The sequence below is a fragment of the Microcaecilia unicolor genome, chromosome 5 (genome assembly GCF_901765095.1).
Source record: "Microcaecilia unicolor chromosome 5, aMicUni1.1, whole genome shotgun sequence".
NCBI lineage: Eukaryota > Metazoa > Chordata > Amphibia > Gymnophiona > Siphonopidae > Microcaecilia > Microcaecilia unicolor.
Window position 1 is genome coordinate 168,051,269 of NC_044035.1, and position 23,207 is coordinate 168,074,475.

The window sequence follows — 23,207 nt, forward strand, 5'->3', positions numbered from 1 at the left end:
CCCAGTCCTCAGGACGCACTCAGTCAATCTAGATTTTTGGCATCCACAATTAATATGCATGAGAGATTTACATGCACTGCCCTCCTTATATGCAAATCTCTCTCGTGCATATTCATTGTGGATGTCCCAACAACCCAACTGGCTGGGTATGGCCCGAGGACTGGGTTGAGAACTTCTGTTCTCGAATGCTGGTCCTGGAGTAACCTTTTATCCAGTCTGGTGTTCAGGATATCTACCATGAATATGTATAAGAGATTTGCACATACTGCTTTCACTGCGGGCAAAACTCTCATATACATCAGTGGTATAGACAGACAGCAAATTTTGGGTGGACATGACACATTTCCTTTCCGCCCTTGCTCAACTTAAAAGCTAAATAAGGGAAATGGGACTCAATATACTACCTTTCTGAGGTTTTTGCAACTACATTCAAGGCGGTTTACATATATTCAGGTACTTATTTTGTACCAGGGGCAATAGAGGGTTAAGTGACTTGCCCAGAGTCACAAGGAGCTACAGTGGGAATCAAACTGTTCCCCTGGATCAAAGTCCACTGAGCTAACCACTAGGCTACTCCTCCATAAGCTGGGGGGGAATCTTCAAACCCTGCCAGCTGAAGACATCAGCAGCCCGCAGTGGCGTTCTCAGCCACCAACACTGACACTCCATGACAGCTCAGTTCATTTACAAGAGCTAAGCCTGCATAAGGTGTTGGTGTTGGCAGCTGAAAATGCTGCTGCCAACTGCTGCAAGGGGAAATATGGCAGGTTGCTGTCATCTTCAGCTGGTGAAACCTGGGGAACCCCACCAGCTACACTTCTGCAGGGTGGGTCTGATGCCTACACCCATCATGAATATTCATTATGGATATTCTGAAAACAGGACAGGCTAATTGGGTCCCAGGAAATGAGATGAGAACCACTGGTCTACAGCAGAGATGCCCAAGTTCAGTCTTGGAAGGGTAGAGACAGGTCAGGTATTCAGGATAGCCCTAATATACATGAGACAGATTTGCATCCAGTGGAGGTAGTATGCATGCAGATCTCCCATATGCTTATTGATTAGATATATCCTGAAAACCCAACCTGTTTATGCCCCTGGACGACTGATCTTGGACACTCCCAGCTGTTGTCTCAGGATCTCACACAGCTGTGACAGCAATACATGAAGAGAGGGCTGGAGATGATCATTTAACCTTCCTCTCAGATACTGTATGAGGAGTTACATTTAGAGAAAAGTGACTTTACTGAATTTATCTTTAAAAAGTGTTTATTAAGCCAAATAGCCAAACAATATACTAAGACATCAAATGGGATACCAAAATCTAGAAATCCAGGGCAACTGTGCCTTGATTTGTCAAGGTTCACAGTTATTAATGAGCATACAAGACTGAGGCCAGAGCTCATGAACACAGACTGCACAGCTACACTAAAGTCCCAGGTTGAGAAGTCCTGCAGCTAATGGGCATTACAGAGAGAATAGAAATAGAAAATTCCCCTCAAGCAGATTAATTAGGGCATATGAGTTACGAGTAAATGGACATTATTTACAACCTTATACTTTCCATAACTCAGCTCAAAAATATCTGGGAACGTAATCAAATAAAATCTACAGAATAGTCACCTGTGTTTCCTACAATCTCATTATAAAAATACAGGGAACATCCTCTATGGATAATCTGGTAGGTGGCAATGAAGACAGAGTGCAGCAAAGGCAGCCAGGTAGGTCCTTGTCTGCACTTCAATTTCTAGGATACCATTAACAGAAGAGATGTTAATGTTTTCATTGGTGACTCATCAGAAGTGTCCTGTCTACTTTCATATTCTCACACTGAGGTGAGTGACAGTGGTGACCGGAAGAGTCCTCTGGCAGATGTGGTGTTTAGTTAATAGTGAGCACATCACTCTGGATCTCGTGACTCAGCTGGGTCTGCAGATCACTAAGTTTCTTTTCAGTCCGGACAGTGCAGAAAGTACAATGGTTTCTGGACGCAGGGAACCACAGGACTCCACATTGTAGTAAAACCTTGAGCAGGCAAGAAAAAGAAGATGAGTTAAGCATTAATATATTTCCTTTTGTAATGCTGAGGAGACCTGAGTAAGCAGCTCTCCAAGTGTGCACAATAGAACAAAGGGCAAGGGAAAGAGGATGGATTTGATATAGTGCTTTTTTGTGGTAACAATCAAAGTGGTTTGCATATTATATACAGATACTTATTTTGTACCTGGGGCAACAGAGGGTTAAGTGACTTGCCCAGAGTCAGAAGGAGTGGCAGTGGAAATTTTATCAGGTTCCCCTGGTTCCCAGGCCACTGCGCTAACCATTAGGCTATCCCTCCACTCACAAGCTACAGGTAAGTACTACACCCCCCCCCCCCCCCCCCCGGATGGCTGGAGACCACCCTTAGTCAAACATGATTCTGCTTAAAACATGGCTATTTCAATTACTATGGTAAAATTATGTCTTACTTGATAATTTTCTTTCCTTTAGTCACGGCAGATGAATCCAGCAAGTAGTAGGTTGTGTCTGTCTACCAGCAGGTGGAGACAGAAATCACCAACTTTCAACACAGTGATTTAGGACAGACAGCTCCTCCCAAAAGCCAGTATGTCCGCTACCAAAGCAGAATCCGCACCAGGCCCAAGCCTGCCGTCCTCTGTTCCAGGAACACCCCTTGAGCTCAGCCCTCCATGACGACAGGCGGGACAAGGTGGGCAGATTTGGCCTGTCGTCATGGAGGGCTGAGCTCAAGGGGTGTTCCTGGAACAGAGGACGGCAGGCTTGGGCCTGGTGCGGGTTCTGCTTTAATAGTAAAAAAAAAAAGGCCCGTTTCTGAAACAAATGAAATGGGCGCTAGCAAGGTTTTCCTCGGAGTGTGTATTTTTGACACAGTGTGTGTGAGAGCGAGTGTGTGTGAGAGAGAACATGAATTTGCGAGTGTGTGTGTGTGACAGAGTGAGTGAGTGTGGGTGTGAGAGCGAGTGTGTGTGTGAGAATGGGTGTGAGAGCGAGTGTGTGTGTGAGAATGAGTGTGTGCACGTGCGTATGTGAGACACAGTGAGTGTGAGAGAGAGACAGTGTGTTTCACACACATACAGTGTTTGTGAGAGAGAGAGAGAGAGACTGTGTTCGAGTGTCTGTGAGAGAGAGAGAGAGAGAGTGAGACTGAGTGTGAGTGTCTATGAGAGAGAGTGTGTGTGGGAATGAGAGTGTGTGCCAGGATGGTCCCCCCTCCTGCAGGGTGCCCCCCTCCCTGTCTCCCTGCCATGTGCGAGTGTGTATTTGTGAGAGAGTGAGTGTGTGTGAGTGTGTTTGTGAGAGAGTGTGTGTGGGAATGAGAGTGAGTGTGAGAATGAGTGTGTGGCAGGATGGGCCCCCCTCCCTCAGATGTGGGCCCCTGCCCCCCTCCCTCTCTGCCAGGTGTGAGTGTGAGAGAGTGAGACTGTGTGCGAGTGTCTCTGTGAGTGTGTGTGAGAATGAGAGTGTGTGCCAGGGTGGCCCCCTCCCTCCCAGGTGCAAGTGTGTGTTTGTGAGAGAGAGAGAGAGAGAGAGAGAGAGAGAGAGAGAGAGTGTGTGTGTGTGTGTGGGAATGAGAGTGTGTGCCAGGGTGGGGCGCCCCCTCCCCTCCCAGATGTAAGTGTGTGTTTGTGACAGAGAGAGTGAGTGTGTTTGTGAGAGAGAGAGTGTGTGTGTGTGAAGGAGAGTGTGTGCCAGGGTGGCCCCCCTCCCTCCCTCATTGCCTGCCAGGGGCCCCCCTCCCTCTCTCCCCACCTCCTCCTCCTCCAGCCCTCCCTGCCACTTGATCCCGTTCTTCGCTACTCCTCCCCTTGCCTGCTAGCATTGACATGTTTTACCTCCTCCTGTCCCTCCCTGCCTCTTGATCGTCGATCTTCGTGACTCTCCCCCTGCCTGGTACACACCCACCTTCTCCTCCTCCGGCCCGCCCAGCCACTTGATATTGTATCTTCGGTACTCCTAGGGCTGACTGACCTGAGCGCTAACCACAAAAAATGTAAATTAAAAAAAAAATGGCACCGCAGGCAGCCTTGAGGCATTGGCTGCTGGCTGTGCAGGCTCCTCCCATCTCTTTCGTCACTGCCCCTGGAGTGACGCAGGGGCAGTGACGTAAGAGACGGGCAGAGCCTGCACAGCCAGCAGCCAATGGCTCAAGGCTGCCTGCGATGCCGGGGTTTTGTTTTTTTTTTTACATTTTTTGTTGTTAGCGCTCAGGTCAGTCAGCTGAGTGTTTCTTCTTTTTGTAGCGCCGGCCCTGCTGCTCAACATGAAAAGCAGCAGTGGCCGGCAATGGGAGCTGGGGCTGATGCTGGCGCGCTGGAGGAAAAGTGGGCGGGCAGGGCCCGTCTAGGGCCGGCCGTGGCAACGCCCCCGGGCAGCAGTCTGGAGCAATTCTACTCCTCCCCCTGCCTGGGTTGGTGTTTGCTGGGGGGGTGGTATTCCGTGTGTTTGCGGTGGCAACCTGGAGCGATTCTACTCCTCCCCTGCCTGGGTTTGTGTTTGCTGGGAGGTAGTGTTCCGTGTGTTTGCGGTGGCAACCTTGGGGGGGGGGGGGCTGTTTTGGTGACGGACGGCGACTTTGGGGGGTGGGAGACATTGGGAAGGGCGGATAGTGCGCCTCCAACCTTCTAATGGGACGTCATTTTAGGTTGAGCAATGTTTTTTGCTGAGTGTCACTGCTCCGCCCTCGACGTCATCACGTTTGACGCATGGGCGGGGCAGACACTCATGGAGCAAAAAAGTGGTCTTAGCCACCTCACTTTAGAACGTTGGGAAAGTGAGGCTTCATTAGAACATTGGAGGTGTGTTATATATATATATATATATAACACAGGTGTCGAACAATGTTGCTTATTCCTTACACCTTTGAGAGGACTGCACACCTGGTGGGACAAGGTGGGCAGATTTGGCCTGTGTGTGTGTATATATATATATATTTTTTTTTTAATTTGTAGATATTATGTGCTGTTGATATATATATATATATATATATATCAGTGCAATCCGCTTAAGTGCAAGGGTCTGGGACCAAAGAAATGCATGCAGTTAACCGGAGCGTGCACTTAACCGGTGACCCAAAGAAGCCTGACATCTGATAAACATATGTACAGTACTGTTATTATACGTACAGTATACAGTCTCCGTTAACTGACATTAGGCTTACTTGAAGTAATCAGTCATAGTCCTCTGTACACTCTTGGGTCTGTGAGTTCCATAGACTATGTCTGCCAGACGATAAAAACTGTTATAGCACTGACATCCAGTGGCCTCCAGATAGGCCCGCACAGTGTTGAGACTCTCCAGCGCTCTTGCAAAAGTGACAGGAGGTTGTTGAATTTCGTCAGCATGTGCCTCGCTGCTCATTTCGTCATCTGTTTCATCATCAGCCATTGTTGCCTGTGTGTAGGCACATATCTCGACATCAGTGCTGTCTTCAGCTGTTTGTAGATCGTAATCAACAGCTACGTAGCGATGGAACTCCTCTTCAGTAACACCGGCTGGGATGTCAATAATCTGTTCATCCGACATGTTTGCAACAGCAGCATCTGTTTTGTCCCTCTCCACATCCTTAACAAAGCTTGCCCGCTTGTAGCAGTTCACAATGGTTGCCTGTGTAACATGATTCCAGGCTTCTTTCTGCATATGTAGGGAATCCAACAGTGATAGATTACGAGCCATTCAACAGCACATTTATTCTTGCCAGTCTGGTCATCCATAACGCTCATCAGACGACGTAGCACAAGAGCCTGATAATGTTGTTTGAAATTGGCTATTATGCCCTGATCCATAGGTTGGATCAGAGAGGTAGTGTTTGGTGGCAGGAAGACCACTTTGATGTTAGACAGCCTGACATCATCCCTGTGTGCAGCACAATTATCACAAAGCAGCAAAATCTGACGCTTTTGTGCCCACATTCTAGTGTCTAACTTCTTTAGCCACTGCTTCCAAATTTCCCCAGTCATCCATGAATTTGCGTTAGCCTCATATAACACAGGAAGTCGCTTAACTTTCTTGAAGCTACGGGGCTGTTTGCTGTTTCCAATGACGAGGGGTTCCAACTTCTCACTCCCATCCATACTGCAGCAAAGGAGGATCATCAGTCGGTCCTTCGACGTCTTACCACCAGTAGTTTCGGCATATTTGAATGTAAGTGTTCCATCAGGAATCGCTTGCCAGTAGAGACCATTTTCGTCAGCATTGAAAATGTCGCGAGGTGCAAACTCGTTCAACATGGCAGGAAGAACTGAAACAATCCAATTTCAGCACAAAAGTCATCAGCGTCTTTTTTTCTCACCATGCTGTTCCTCTCCTTCCATCTTTCCAACCATCCAACAGTGGCTTGGAATTCAGTTAGTCCAAGACTTTCAGCTAGCTGGTTGGCTTTCTCCATAAGCAGTGGACCACTGATAGGAAACTGTCTGCTCCTGACTTGAGAAAACCACGAAAGAAGAGCATCTTCTACCTCCTCAGCTTTTCTCGCCCGTTTTCGTTTCCGTTGTGGATTTGTATTGTTTTGCCAGTCTTCCAGAAGCTGGTCTTTCTGCTTCGAGACACGTGATATTTGACTGGGATTGACACCATATTCTTTAGAAATAGATGCTTGACTTTGTTTTCTAATTTTTTAAGAACTTCTATTTGTTCAGCCAGTGTTAAAGTCTTACAGTTCCGCCGCGACGACGATAACCCCAGTGTACGCTCTAACAACATTCTTTCGCTTATTCTGCCTGTGGCAGTTAAAGGGGCGGTAAATTTGAAATCTCGTTGGTTGTCACGCGCCAATCGGCTTCCATATTCCGTGTTTGCGCTTATGCAGAGTCTTTCCTGCAGAGGAGCGGTCTTGAACCATGCATATAAGCAAATCTTGCACTTATCAGTGGTGCGCTAAACCGAAGTGCGTCCCCATAGAAATTGATGGTGCCAAAAACGGGACCGAAGTACGGCATGCAGTTAAACAGAGCATGCACTTATCCGACGTGCACTTAAATGGAGTGCACTGTATATATATATTTTTTTAATTTGTAGATAGAATGCGCTGTTGTGAATACATGTAGAACAAAAAAAAAAGCTAACCACAAGAAAAGAAAGAATGCTCATATCACAGACAGCATAGAGGGAGGGACACTGGATTCATCTGCTGTGATTAAAGAAAAGAAAATTATCAGGTAAACATACCTTCCTTAGCGTCATCAGAAGCAACTAGTAGGATGTAGCAAAGCAGTCCCTAAAGAGGGAGGGGATCTGACAACCCCATGGAGAGCACCACCGCACCAACCAAAAATCCCGGGTGCGCAGCCACATCCAAACATAAGTATTTTCTCTAAGAAAGCAGAGAGGCCCAAGAGGCCGCCTGACCGATGTCTTACAGAGAAAAAAAATCCTGATCTCTACCCAGGAGGCTGCCACTGCATGCACAGAATGCGCATGCAATGCCGCCAGAGCCTAGCACCCCATCAGCACCTATGCCGACACAATCACAACCCTAATTCAGTGTGTCAAGGTCGCCTTGGAGGCTGTGAGAGATCCTTCCGGGGTCCCACCATCAGGACAAACAGATGATCTGACCTGTGAAAGTCATTTGTCACGTGCAAATAGTGAATCAGAACCCGATGTCCAAGCAGTGAAGGCCCGCAAAGTCTCATGGATAATCCTCCACCACAAAGGACGGAAGAAACAGTGGTTGATCAGGATGAAAAATTGAGACCATTTTCAGCAAAAAAAAAAAAGGCACCAGATGGATCATAACCCCCCCCCCCCCCGCCCCCCTTGAAAACTACTACTATTTAACATTTCTAGAGCGCTACTAGGGTTACGCAGCACTGTCTCAACAGGATGAATCCTGCAATTCTGACACCCGCCATGCTGAGGCCATAGCAACCAGAAACACCACCTTCAGCGTCAGATCCTTCAATGACGCTGACCACAATGGTTCAAAAGAGACCTGCACAGCACGAAGAACCAAATTAAGATGCCAGTCTGGACAGAGAGGTTGCAGAGGAGGCCTGCGCCGATTAACTCCCTTCGAAAAACACACGACATCCAGATGAGTGGCCAGTGAAGACTGGTCTAACCTGCCTGGGTAGCAAACTTAAGCTGCCACCTGTACTCACCACAGTGAGTTAAAGGCCAGACCTTTCTGCAGTCCCTCTTGCAGAAAAGCCACAATCCTAGGCAATGAGGCAGTCAACGAAGAGATGCCCTGCTGGGAGCATCACAACTCAAAAGCCCGCCAAACCTGTGTATACGCTGATGTCATCGATTGTTTCAAGATTGAAGGAGGGTGGTGATCACCCCCTCCGCATATCCTTTCCTCCTCAAGCACGACCGCTCAAGAGCCAGGTAGTAAGACCAAAGAAGAGGGGAACAGATCCGGAACCAAGGGCAGTGAGAATGGATCATCCACAAGCAGCCGTACCAGATCCACACACCATGGACGTCAGGGCCAGTCGGGAGCCATCAGAAGCACCAGGCCTGGATTTTGCAGAATTCGATGCAGCACGGTGGAAAGATGCAGAGAAGTTCCTTTGACAACCAGAGTTGAAGCAGCGTGTCCAGGCCCTTGGATCCGGCTTCTTGGCCTCAGCTGAAAAACCTTGACATCTTGCATTGGCCCGAGTCACCATCAGATACCGTTGATGGCAGACCTCACCAATGGGTGATGGTGTGGAACACCGTCAGCAACAGCTCCCTTTTCTGCCTCGTCCAGTGACATCCGTCTGAGAAAATCTGTTTGCACGTTGTGGGTCCCCGAAGTGTGAGCTGCCGATAGAAGTTGAAGGTGACACTCTGCCCACGTACCAAGAAGGCTTACCTCCTCCTCCAGCGCAGCACTGTGAGTACCCCCTGATGGTTGAAATATGCAACTGCCGTCGTGTTGTCCGAGAGAACCCATACTGGCCTGTCCTGAATCAGACCCAGAAACGCCTCCAAAGCCCGAGTCACTACTCAGAGCTACAAGCAAGTGATGGACTACTGCTTCCAGCATGGACCAACAGCCCTGAGCACTGCACTGCAGGTAATGGGCTCCCCAGCCTGCCAGGTTGGCATCAGTCACTGCTACAAATCCACTGAGGAAACACCAATGGCAGTCTCCCCTGCAAATTGTCTCGCTGGAGCAACCAGCGTATGGTGAGGCAAGCCTGCAGGTTCCAACAGAATCACACCTGATAGTCCTGCGACTACAGAAGATCAGTGATGTAGGAGACAGTTCTGCAGGGTGAGCATGCGAGGCCTTGCACAGAGCACTACATCCATGGATGCCATCATTGATTCCAGAACCTGAATGTAATCCCACGTGGACATGGCAACCTGAGGGTGCAGTTTCTCCACCCGACCCTGAAGGGTATCGAAGCGCACTCTGAGATATTCAACTACCTGTGAAGGGACTAGATGGCTCATGGCTCTTGGTCTCTGTAGACACCCGGATCAACCAGTCATCCAGATCTGGGTAAACTTGAACAACTTCCCACTACCACCATGACCTTAGAAAACATGCAAGGTGCTGTAGCCAGCCCACAGGGGAGGGCCTGAAACTGGAAATGATGGCCCCGCACTGCAGATATGTCTCCTTGAGATTCAGGGCCGTTAAAAACTCCACCGGCTGTTCGCTGCCAGCACGGACCACAACGTCTCCATGCGAAAATGATGGACCTAAAACGGTTCACATGCTTGGGGTCCAAGATCAGTCAGTAGGACCATCCCTTCTTGGCCACCTCAAAATAGATTGAATAGCATACCTGTTCCTGTTCCCCTGCAGGGATGGGCACAAAGGTGCTGAGCTCCTGCAAGGTGGCCAGAGTGGACAGCACCACCAAGCACTCAGAAGGTGCTCTGCATGGGAATTCCAAGAAAAAATCTGCCAACAGGAGCAGAGAAATAATTTGTACCCTTCTCCGATAATGTTGAGAACCCAATGGACTGGCCCACTGCTCGAAAAACAGGGTCAGCTAACCCCTATTTGCTGTACTGAACAGTGGGCCGGCGCCCCATCATTGGGCAGTTCTCACCGAGGGCGGAGGACAACATATGGGTCCTGGGTCTCTCGTCACTTTGAAAGGAAGACCGCTGCTGAAAACAGAACCTTTGAAAGTCCAAAGATGCCGCTGCTGCAGAACCCGGTCCTGGTCGATAGTTCTATACCTCCTTAAAACAGGTACGCATTGTGCCTGGCCTGAACAAAGGCTTCCTCTGATCCTTGGGCAACTGCTGTCTCAGAATCCCCCAAATCCTTGACCACCTTTGAGGTCCTCCCCGAACAGCAGCTCCGCAAGGGGAGCTTGGTAAGGTGCTGCTTAAAAGGATGTGCCTGCTGCCCAACGGTGGCCACAAAAGCCGTCGAGTCATCACAGCCACAACCATTTGTTTTGCAGACGCCCACATGAGGTCATACAACAAATCTGCCAAATAAGCCAAGCCAGATTCCAGTGAGAGAAAATCCATTGTCGGCTGATCCTCCCCCGATGCCGTCTGCCGACTGTGGGTCCAGGTGAGGCAAGCCTTTGCTGCATAGGAGCTGCAGATGGAGGTTTCAAGCGAGAGCTCCAACACCTCAAAGGCCTGCTTCAAGGACGCCTCCAGCTTCTGGTCCTGCACATCCTTCAAAGCTATACTCCCCCCCCCCCCCCCCCCATCAGCAGGATAGTCTTCTTGGCAACTGCCACCACCAAAGCATCCACCTTAGGAAGCTTCAACTTTTCCAAGTAGTCATGTGGCACAGGATACAGGCGAGACATAGCCTTTGCAACCTGCAGGCCAGCATCCGGAGTGAACCACTGTGCCAGGATGAGCTCTTCTATGACCTCATGCACCGGAAAGGACTGAGCTGGTCTCCATTTTGGGATTACCCGCAGCTGGTGTAGGGGACCGTCCACCGAAATGCTCAGGGCTTGAAGAGCGTGAACAATCAAGGAGGACAACTCCTCTTTATGAAATATATAGACAGCCATTGGGTCATCCATCTCCAAAGCCAGAAGTTCTTCCTCCTCCAGGTCCCCTCTAGGGGAGAATGATTTGACCTGCCTGAGAGAGCCAGCACAGTCCCCAGGGTTGAAAGGAGCGGAGTGGGAGGAGAAAGAGGGGCCACCAACCCCACTTCAGAAGCAGCTTCCATATGCTTCTTTTCAGGAGGCACCAGAGGCAAAACCCGAGAGGAAAGCTCAAAGGTATTCTTCAAACTTCCTGACTGATGCTGAATACGTTTCATCAGGTAAGCCTGATGTATCAGAACAAAATTGCAGGGGGGGGGGGGGGGGGAAGGAGTCTCCACCCCCAAAGTAGACACTCCCTTCTCAGGCAACATGCAGGCCCCGGACTCCCATGGGGTCACACACCACCTGGGGCCCTGCCGCAATGAGGAACCATGTCGTCTGGCGGCAAAATGGTTGTTGGATGATTCGTGTCCAAAGGAGGAGATCATGTGCGGAAAGGTGCCATATTATCTGCCAGTACCGCAGAGGCGTCAGTGCAGCCCCCTTGCAGAGAACGGACACCGCTCACCACAGCAGGAACAGCGGGACGCTACAATCATCAGGATGCTGAAAAAATAAAACAAACACTTACCACTGCCAGGCAGCTTACCACAGATCCAGCACAACACCGCCACCAGAAACAGCCTGCCCTGACAGTCTTCAGCAGAAACACTCTCCCTTCATGACTATCCTAGCACAGCAGCATCTGAACAATGTGTGCTATGGCTTTCTTGTTCCGCACGCTAGCACAACTACAGAAACAGGGACTAAGAGCCCTTTTTTAATTTTCTGTCATCTTATTTATTTATTTGGAGGAAAGCCAAATGAAAACAGTGGAACAGAACTGAGGGTGAGGAAGCCCACAGAACAGTGGCAGAGGGAAACCCAGGGTGCGGGAGGGACCAGGGGTGACCAGGTATGCTCCCTAAAGCTGGCACCGAATAGCCAGAGCACGCCCATGCTCAACTGACCAGGAGACCCAGGCCAGGAGCACCCCTAACGAGCTACAGGATATCCGTCCATCTGCCTGCTGGAGATAGATATATACTGGAAGAAGGTATTCATCCTATATCACTGGGTTGAATGTCAATCATCTCTGTCTCTACACAACCCACTAGTTGCTGATTCATCTGCTGCTGATGCTAAGAAAATGGGTGATCTCCCTTCGCCCATATGGGGTTGAGAGTCTTCCCGCACATCTCTCTTACCTCTTTGTTTGTCCTTTTATACCCTCTCTTTTGTAAACTGCCCTGCAGTACATGGCAATTGACGTTATCATCAAGGGTCTACAGATAAATAAATATACTCTACCCTCCTAATGAAAAAAAAACTGGCAGAAAACTTAGGTCACTGAAATCTGTTTTAAAATCATACTAAACACAAAAGGAACCCGTCTAGCAGCTAGATGTACTAAAATGCACTATCGTGTTATTTCAAGGTGGTTTGATGAACAGGAGACGGCAGGAGTATGCTTTGGCCATAATCTGGGCTGGTCAGTAGGCAGAGCTTTTCACCCTATCGATTACATTGTTTTGGGTGTACCAAGATGGCAGCAGCTGCTTTGGACAGAATTTAAAACCTTCATGAGTGGACCAGCTTCAGCTTTGAGACATCATGCCGCCTCCTGTTCATCAAACCTTCTTGCGTTAATGCATATTAATGTGTTAAACTAGCCCTGGGTCCTTGACGGCAGTACTATAGAAGGGCTGATACTGTGAAAGAAATCTGCTAGACTGCATCCTGATACCTTTATTATTATTAGAACACATTACACCTACAGAATGGGGGACAAATGCTGCTCAGAGACAGCAAGCTAGAAGTACTGAGAAATTACAGATTTTGGTAATATCCATTCAGAAAATGGATTTCATTTTGTTTATGAAGCCCTGTATCTTATATGCTACTCCTTCAATGACCTCTGCTGCCCCATGGTTACACTTTCCTGTTCCTCCCTTTCATAAGGTGATGCTTCTTCACAGTAGATGTATTTGAACATTTCCATCACTCCTCATCCTGGTATAGCACATAACCTCTTACCTCTCAGGTTTCCCGTTGGGATCATAAGGAGCCTGGGACTCATCTTCATCAATCTCTGAGTATTCACTCTTTGGCCTGGAATCAAAACACCACAGAAGTGAACATTTGTGCTGCACATTCATTTTGCTCCCCTCTCACTGCACTATAGATTGTTGCATGCTATGCAAGGTTATTTAATGCATGTGGAACAAGGTTCTTTTTCCTCAGTTACCCTTTTAAAGCTTGTAACTTTTCCCCATTTCTCTTCCTAATCTTTCCATCCCCTATTTCTTTCTTCAGTACTTCTGTCCCTCTTTCTCTCCCTCCTCTTCACCTCTGATGGTTGTTTTTCCCTTTGCTGTCTCAAAGGCCTCTTGCTATTGTTGCACTGCCACTGAAACAGTTCCTCCTCCACACAGCCCAATTCAGCTCCAGTTTGAGCTGCTCTCATTGAGACCGCAAGAGTTGCATGAGAGCCGTGCACCTCATGGCCCAAACCTGAGCTCAATTGCATTGTGCTGGAGAAAGGGGGGGAGGGGGGTTACGACACCTCATGAAGGTACAAAATCTTGGACACCAAAGTCTCTAGATGCCACAGTGACCTGGCAAATGGGAACTGTCAAATCTTACAGGACCAGATGCCATAGGACAGATGTGACTAAACTGTACAATCCATCTTTATAATCTGCTGAAGCCAAATGTGATAATACCGCAAACCATTTGTCACGGAATGCCTAGCACCCACCTGGGGCTAACCCTGTGGCCACCTAGAGGGTCTGTCCCAGCAGTGCTCAGGCCCACTACCACCTGTGCAAGTGCTCTACTCTGACATACCCTTCCTCCCACCTGCTGGGTTACGCTTGCCTCCCAGACTTAATTCCCCAGTGCTTTCTAAGGACACTGAAGCCACACTTCCAGGGGTCCCACAGTTCCTAGAAAGCTCCCACAGACCCAAAACACAAACCACCAGGATTCTTAGTCAGTCCAGGACAAAAATTGCTAATAAATTAATTGATTTATCATCATAACAAGTTAGAACTGAACGGATGAATAGGGTGTAATTAGCAGACAAACAGGTAAATTAAACAGGAATCAATACTAAACTAACACTTATTCACTACCTGAGTAGTACCTGGGGAGTTCAGGAAAATTAACTGCTCACAGTTTTTGAATAGGGTCTCAGTATAGAGGTCTGTACCTTCCACACTCCCACTCTGAGACTAAAGATTTCCAGCGGATACAATCAGAGCCCAGATCATAAACACTGAGCGGCTTCTGACCAACAGCAGTGCAGATTACTTCGCTTCTGCTGAGGCAGGAAGAAGAAACTGTCACTTCTGTAACAACTTTACAAAGTTCAGACACCATCTGCTGGCCAAACAAGGGAAATGCACATCATAAAAAATAGCTATACAATTTACATGCAGGAAAACTCCGTTTCACCACACCATTAAACGCCACAGTCATTTTATTCTTTCCAAACCAATGAAATGCTGGTGTACTGCACCATTCAAACCAATTAACCCACCCCTCTCCAGGTCAGAGCTTCATATAGAGACAAGAGACGCACACAAAAACACAAGGAAAGGAGCTGGAAATATATACATTACATGAGCCAAGCAAAGCATGCTTTCCCAACTTGTTTCAGGCCACAGATGGAACAACCAAGCGGATTCAGAAGTCAGAGGAAACAATGTTTTATTCACAACCCGACACACTTTTTTTTAGGTTTTATGCTTTTTCATTTTCTTGAATATTTTTTAATCATTAAGTATTTTTAGGACATAAGAATAGCCATACTGGGTCAGACCAATGGTCCATCTATCCCAGTATTCTGTTTCCAACAGTGGCCAAGCCAGGTCACAAGTATCTGGTAGAAACCCAAATAGTGGCAACATCCATGCTACCAATCCCAGGGCAAGCAGTAGCTTCCCCATGCCTGTCTCAATGTGGTTAAGTCCTGCAGTCCATTAACTTTTATATTCTCAACCACTGTTTTGTTATAATTTATGTTTTAAGACTTTTTAATGAATCGGCAACAACGTATTTAAATTTATATGATGCTGACAATGAATTGCTATATTTTATTATTTACTAGTAAAAAAGCCCCGTTTCTGATGCAAATGAAACGGGGGCTAGCAATGTTTTCTTCTGTGTGCATGTGGGAGTGTGTGTGTCCCTGCCCTCTGGCCTCTCTCCCCTCCCCCCTCTGAGTCCTTCACTGTTACAGCGCCAGCGATTTGATTTCGTGCTCTGCTGTTTTCCTTCACTGACTGTGTTACAGAGAGGGCGGGGCAGACACTCATAGGGAAACCGGATATCTCGCCCCCTTCACACTTCCGGCTGGAGGCTTCATAGAACGTTGGTGTTGCTTTTTATATAGAGAGATTAACGCTTATGATGCATCTGTTGTGTCAGACTCCTGATGCTAGCAACTGCCATTGTTCTTGAGTAATAGCAGTACATTTGCTCACAAGGGTGTACTGCAGGTCTCTTGTTCTTTTTTTTTGTCCCGATCTGTTTCAGCCGTTCTCTTTTTTAATATTAGTACTCTTTGCAAGTTTTTTCTATGCAAGTGTTTGAAATTTTTTTGTGTGCCATTTTACCTATTTATGGTCATCTTAAGCAGTCTATGATAAAATGAGAAGAACGGTGAAATTTTTAAAAAAAACTTAAAGGAACAGCTGTGAAGGCGTGGATGCTGTTCAAAAATACAACCCTACAAGCCCAGGCCAAATATATTCCGTGTATTAAAAAAGAGGGAAGGAAAGCCAAACGATAGCCAGCATGGTTAAAAAGTGAGGTGAAGGAAGCTATTGGAGCTAAAAGAAAATCCTTTAGAAAATAGAAGTAGGCTCCGACTGAAAATAATAACAAACAGCATAAGGAATGGCAAGTCAAATGCAAAGCACTGGTAAGGAAGGCAAAGAAGGACTTTGAAAAAACATTGCGTGGAGGCAAACACACATAGTAACATTTTTTAGGTACATTAAAAGCAAGAAGCCAGCAAAAGAAACAGTTGAACCGCTAGATGACAGAGGGATAACTGGCCACTGCTGGAAACAGGATACTGGGCTCGATGGACTTTCGATCTGTCTCAGTATGGCAATACTTATGTTCTTATGTTATGTGCTTAGAATATATTCTGATTTTATTATTACAAGCAAAAAAAAGCTCATTTCGCTAAAAAATGAAACGGGAGCTAGCAAGGCTATCATGTAATGGCGATTATGTTTTAAGTGAACCGTGATTCTCCCCTCGCCTCCCATCCCCATCCACCGATTCTCCTCTGCCCTGCCCTCCCATCCGTATCCCGCGATTCTGCCCTCGCCTCCCATGCCATCCATATTCAGCAATTCGCCTCTACCCTGTCCTGCGCTTGTGATGTACAGTATTGTTGGGAGTGTCCCTCTGTTTCTCCTCTCCCCCCTGCCCTCCCCTCCATGTCCAGTGATTCTTCCCTCCCTTCCCATCCCCTCGATGTCCAGCGATTCTCCTCTGTCCTGTCCTTCCCTCCCATCCATATTCAGCGATTCGCCTCTGCCCTGCCTTCCCATCGCTTGTGATGCACAGTGCGATTCGCCTCTGCACTGCCCTCCCATTGCTAGTGATGTACAGTACATTGGAGTGTCCCTCTGCTTCTCTTGTCTCCCCTGCCCTCCCCCCTCCATGTCCAGCGATTCTTCCCTCCCCTCCCATCTATGTCCAGCGATTGTCCTCTGCCCTGCCCTCTGCGTCCCGCAATACTGGCCTCCCCTCCATGTCCAGTGATTCTCCTCTGTGCTGCCCTCCCCTCCCAATCCGTGCCCTGTGATTCTCCCCTCGCCTCCCATCCCATCCATATCCAGCGATTCGCCTGTGGCCTACCCTCTCATTGCTTGTGATGTACAGTGTGATTCACCTGTGCCCTTCCCTCCCATCGCTTGATGTACAGTACGTTGGAGTGTCCCTCTGCTTCTCCTCTCTCCTGCCCTCCCCTCCATGTCCAGCGATTCTTCCCTCCCCTCCCATCTCCAGCGATTCTCCTGTGCCCTGCCCTCCCCTCTGTGTCCCGTGATTTTGCCCTCCCCTCCATGTGCAGCAATTGTCCTCTGCCCTGCCCTTCCATCTGTGTCCCGCGATTCTCCTCTCGCCTCCCATCCCATAGATATCCAGCAATTTGCTTCTGCCCTGCCCTCCCATTCCATCCATATGCAGCAATTCTCCTGTGCCCTGCCCTCCCATCCATGTCCACCGATTGATGTACAGTACATTGGAGTGTACCTCTGCTTCTCCTCTCTCCCCTGCCCTCCTCCCCTCCCATCTCATCTATGTCCAGCGATTCTCCTCTGCCCTCCCTTCCCTCGCCCCCATCCCGATATCCAGCAATTCACTTCTGCCCTGCCCTCCCATTCCCATCCATGTGCAGCGATAGTCCTGTGTCCTGCCCTCCCATCCATCTCCAGTGATTCTCCCCTCCCCTCCATGGCCAGTGACTCTGTCCTTCCTGCCACCCTCCTTGTAGGCCATCCATCTTACCTCAGAACGGCGCAGCGGCAGGCAGGCTGGGCTCGCGTTGCCTCCAGCGTTCCCTTGCCTTCCCTCTCAGTGTCCCACCCTCCTCAGATGTCATTTCGTTTTTACACGAGGGCGGGACACTGAGAGGGAAGGGAACACTGGAGACGAGCTGACGTCAACATGTTACAAACCTAGACAGCCAGCCATCCAGAGAAGCTGAGGTACAAATTATTATATAGTATAATTATTATATAGATATTTGAGTAGTCCTTTGATATTCAAAACATTTCCATGTAAGATATTGTTATAGTTACAAAACAATGTTCTTAAAGATAAGCATGCAGCAGTTTAGATTGTTATAAAACTGCATGATATGTCTATTTAAGGCTAGAGTTCTGCATGTGATCATTAAGATACCTATATCACACATTGTATACGAGAATATTTACTTTTTAAATGATTTTCCTGGGTGCAATAAGATGCATGTTATGGCAGTACTCTGTCTTTTCATGTTTTATGATGTTATGGCAGTACTCTGTCTTTTCATGTTTTATGATGTATGTTATATGATTTAATTTGTATATATGTATCCTTTCAGATTATCCACAATGAATATTCATGAGAAAGATTTGTATGCAATGGAAGCAGTGCATGCAAATATCTCTCATGAATATTCATTGTGGATATCCTGAAAAACCAGGTTTAGAAACTACTGCTTCAGACTGATGTTTTACCTTTTACAGTTATTTATATATCAGTCAAAGGTAAAACACCCTGGGCAAGTCACTTAACCCTCCAATGCCCCAGGTACAAATAACCTTAGATTGTGAGCCCATTAGGGACAGAAAAGTATCTACAGAAAGGTGGTATATCCAGTGTGGAATAACTTGTTAATGTTGGATTTTGCTAAAGTTTTATTTTTCATTTTTTAATGTTTTTAAATCTTATATGCATGTTATTATATTTATGTGACAGACCCCTGATGGCAAACGATAGCCAAAACACGGGCCATGTTTCCTCTGACTTCTGAATCCAAATGGTTGTTCCATCTGTGGCCTGATACACACTTTTCGTTTTACAATACGTTGTGGTGTTATTCCCTCTGACTTGCCTGCTTCCCAACTAGTTTGCTATAAGATTACTGCTATGTTGCTGGTCCTAGGAAAAAATAAATATATTGGCCTGCTATCGCTCTGTTCTTTGTTTCAGACACCACATCCTCTACCAGTTCAGCAAAGACTGCTGTTACAAATCAACAATAAACATAATTTTATTGTCTATGCATATGCTTATACTACCCCCCCATCAGTAAATACATGTTTCTTATCTTCCCTGTAAGACTATTCTCTGCCTCTCTAATCAGGGGAAACTTCCCAGAGTGTCTTTAAAGCCATATTAGGCTTGTGATGCATGAAAATGACCACAGTCTGAGAATTTAAAAACTCCTGGGTGGTACTGCATTGGAAATGCCTTTATGTTCCATCTTGAGCCATTCCAACCATAATGTGGGCCCCTGCATGAAAGGCAATGTTTGGGGTACTAGACCTTTTCACTGACTAGGGAAGTCAGGGGAGTTGGCTAGGGAATAGGAAGAGATGAATCTGGAAGGTATAATAGGCCAAATCAACAAACTAAAGAGCAGCAAATCACCTGGATTAGCGTATCGAAAGAACTCTAAATTGAAACTGTAGATCTACAATTTCATTTTTGAGTTCTTTCAATACTCTAGGGTATATACCAGGGGTTCCCCAAACACTTTCGGCTCACGGCACCTTCAGTATCCAAGCAATATTTTGTGGCACCCCCCCCCCCCCCCCACATGGGTCTCCGCACCCCTCCCCCATGGGTCTCCACACCCTCCCTGGCCACATGGGTCTCCCTTTCCCTGCAGCCCTCGCTTCCCAGAAAGTCCACCACACCATTCCCTGCAGTCCCTCTTATCCCATAAATCCACCACACCTCTGCCTTCCCCAAATCCAGCATTGCTAGCTACCTTCCTTCCTGCAGGTTCAGGATCACTGCTGCTTCCTTCTCCTTCCCCCACCGCCGCTGCAGTGCTTGCAGCTTACGTTTTCGGGCCACCTGCAATTCACAAAAGGCAGGCACTCAGAGGCCTTCCCAGTCTGCCGCATCCGGCCCTCTCTCGTGCAACTTGCTTTTGTGAGGGCCGGACGCAGCAGAGGAAAGTCCCCGCAGTGTCTGTGTGAATCGCGGATGGCCCGAAAATGTAAGCTGCTAGTGCTGCAGCGGTGGCGGGGGAAGAAGCAGATTCCGGACCTGCGGGAGGGGAAAGTACACAGCGATGCTGGATTGTGGGTGGTGGGAGGGAGGTCAAGATGTGCCGCAGCACCTCTGAGAGTTTGCTGCAGCGCACCAGGGTGCTGAGGCGCACAGTTTGGGAAACATTGGTATATACCATCCAGTCTAGATGATTTGCTACTCTTTGGTCTGTTGATCTGATCTGTTATATCTTCCAGATTCACCAAGGTTTGTTTCATTAAGTCCAAATCATCTCCTTTAAGGTAAAATTATGTATCATACCTGATAATTTTCTTTCCATTAATCATAGCTGATCAATCCATAGACTGGTGGGTTGTGTCCATCTACCAGCAGGTGGAGATAGAGAGCAAAGTTTTTGCCTCCCTATATGTGGTCATGTGCTGCCGGAAACTCCTCAGTATGTCGATATCAAAGCTCCATCCGCAGGACTCAGCACTTAGAGAATTACACCCACAAAGGGACACTCTGCCCAGCTCACCACCGCCGAAACGGGGGAGGGGAATTAACCCAGCTCATCCCCACACAAGTGGGGGAGGGGAATCCGTCCAGCTCATCCCCGCGGAGCGGGGGAGGGACACCACCCCGCCGATGCGGGGGGATCTGGCTTATCCTGCAACCACAACCGCGGGAGGAGCTGACTGACCCTAACACCGCCGAAGCGGGAGGGGTACAAAGCTGCCCTACAGCCGCACGAAGCGGGAGGGAGCACCGGCAGAATTTAAGTCTCAATCCAGCCCCGTAAAACGGAGGGGAGAGGAATGCAGCAGCTCACTGTAACACAAACTCGTCTCAACTCTTGAAGAATCCAATTGAAAAAACTTGAACACGAAGTCCTCCTGAACAGGAACTGAAGACTAAACTTGAACCTGAAATGCAACCAGAATATAAACAGTACAGATATCTGGGAGGGACTATGGATTGATCAGCTATGATTAATGGAAAGAAAATTATCAGGTATGATACATAATTTTACCTTCCATATCATCATGCTGATCAATCCATAGACTGGTGGGATGTACCGAAGCAGTACTCACCCAGGGCGGGACATTGAAATCCCTGACCGCAACACTGAAGCTCCAAACCGGGCCTCCGCCCGAGCAGCCACAGTCAAGCGGTAATGTCTGGAGAAGGTATGGGCCGATGCCCAAGTTGCCGCCTTGCAAATCTCTTCCAAGGAGACGGACCCGGCCTCTGCCATCGAGGCCGCCTGAGCTCTAGTGGAGTGAGCCTTCAGCTGGATAGGCGGCACCTTCCCCGCGGCCACATAAGCCGCTGCAATGGCTTCCTTGACCCATCTTGCCACTGTAGGCTTAGCAGCCTGCAGACCCTTACGAGGACCTGCAAACAGGACAAACAGATGATCCGACTTCCGGAAATCATTGGTCACTTCCAAGTATCTGATGATGACTCGTCTCACATCCAGATATTTGAGAGCAGAGTATTCCTCTGGGTAGTCCTCCCTACGAAAGGAAGGGAGACAGAGCTGCTGATTCACATGGAAGCGAGAAACAATCTTGGGCAGGAAGGAAGGCACTGTGCGAACAGACACTCCTGCCTCAGTGAACTGCAGAAAAGGCTCTCGACATGAGAGTGCCTGGAGCTCGGAAACTCTTCTGGCTGAAGTGATAGCCACCAAAAAGACTGCTTTCAACGTCAGGTCTTTCAGAGATGCCCTCGACAAGGGTTCAAAAGGCGGCTTCTGCAAGGCTCTTAGCACCAGGTTGAGATTCCACGCAGGCACCACTGAGTGCAGAGGAGGGCGCAGGTGATTAACTCCCTTGAGAAAGCGCACCACATCTGGCTGCGAAGCCAGGGAAGCACCCTTCAGGCAGCCCCTGAAGCAAGCCAGAGCCGCTACCTGGACTTTAAGGGAACTGAGCGACAGGCCTTTCTCCAGACCTTCTTGCAGGAACGCCAACACTGAAGAAATTGGGGCAGTGAAGGGAGAAAGTGAGCCTGCTTCACACCACGCTGCAAAGGTACGCCAAACCCTGGCGTAAGCAGTAGAAGTAGAGCGCTTCCTCGCTCTCAGCATAGTGGCGATGACCTTGTCTGAGAAGCCCTTCTTCCTCAGACGCTGCCGCTCAATAGCCAGGCCGTAAGACTAAAGGGGGAGGGATCCTCCATCACCACGGGACCCTGATGCAACAGGCCCTGCTCCACTGGCAGCTGCAGAGGGTCGTCTGCTGATAGCCTTATCAAGTCCGCATACCAGGGACGTCTGGGCCAGTCCGGACCCACCAGGATTATTCGGCCCGGATGCTTTGCCACCCGGTCTAGTACCCTGCCCAACATGGGCCAGGGCGGGAACACATAGAGAAGCTCCTGTGTCGGCCACTGTTGGAGAAGAGCATCTACTCCCAGAGATCGAGGGTCCCGTCCTCTGCTGAAAAAGCGCGGCACTTGGCAATTGGCCGATGACGCCATCAGATCTAGGCTCGGCTGGCCCCAGCGCTTCGTGATGTCCAAGAACGCCTGAGCCGATAACTGCCACTCTCCGGGATCCAAGGTATGGCGACTGAGAAAGTCCGCCTTGACATTCATGACTCCGGCAATGTGGGCCGCTGACAGCTGTTCCAGGTTCGCTTCCGCCCACTGGCATAGATTCATGGCTTCCTTGGCTAGAGGGGCGCTCTTGGTACCTCCCTGGCGGTTGACATAGGCCACAGCCGTGGCATTGTCCGACAGGACCCGTACTGGCTTCAACGCCAGTACCGGGAGGAACTCCAAAAGCGCCAACCGAATGGCTCTGAGTTCCAGGAGGTTGATAGACCACTTTGCCTCTGCAGGAGACCAGAGCCCCTGCGCTGTCCTTCCCAAGCAGTGGGCTCCCCAGCCCATCAAAGAGGCGTCCGTCGTGACGACAATCCACTCCGGGGTCACAAGAGGCATCCCTGCAGACAACTTGTCTGTCTTCAGCCACCAGCTCAGCGCCTTGCGCACTGCTGGGTCCAAGGGAAGGCGCACAGCATAATCCTCCGACACCGGAGTCCAGCGCTGCAGCAGAGAGTGTTGTAGTGGTCTCATATGAGCCCTGGCCCAGGGCACTACTTCCATCGTGGCCATCATAGAGCCCAACAGCTGCACATAGTCCCAAGCCCTAAGCGGAGAGGCTACTAGGAACTGGTCCACCTGAGCCTGAAGTTTGACAATCCGATTGTCTGGCAGGAACACTCTGCCCACTTGGGTGTCGAATCGAACTCCCAGATACTCCAGGGACTGAGTCGGGCGCAGCTGGCTTTTCTCCCAGTTGATGATCCACTCCAGGGAGCTCAAAAAAGCAATCGCCCGGTCCACAGCTTTGCCGCACTCTGCATAAGAGGGGGCTCGGATCAACCAGTTGTCCAGATAAGGATGGACTTGTACTCCTTCCTTTCGCAGGAAGTCCGCGATGACCACCATTACTTTGGAGAAGGTCCGCGGAGCAGTAGCCAA

At 48.8% G+C, this 23,207-nt stretch overlaps 1 protein-coding gene across 1 annotated transcript in view; it reads right to left on the reverse strand.

Moving 5' to 3' along the window:
• Nucleotides 1–558: 558 nt before the first annotated feature.
• The window catches only part of POLR2C (RNA polymerase II subunit C), a 66,550-nt gene continuing 43,901 nt past the window's right edge, over nt 559–23,207 (reverse strand). Inside the window, 3 exon segments of the mRNA XM_030203570.1 lie at nt 559–1,952; nt 1,955–2,025; nt 13,017–13,091. Coding sequence (XP_030059430.1) covers nt 1,882–1,952; nt 1,955–2,025; nt 13,017–13,091 — 217 coding nt within the window. The 3' untranslated portion in view covers nt 559–1,881.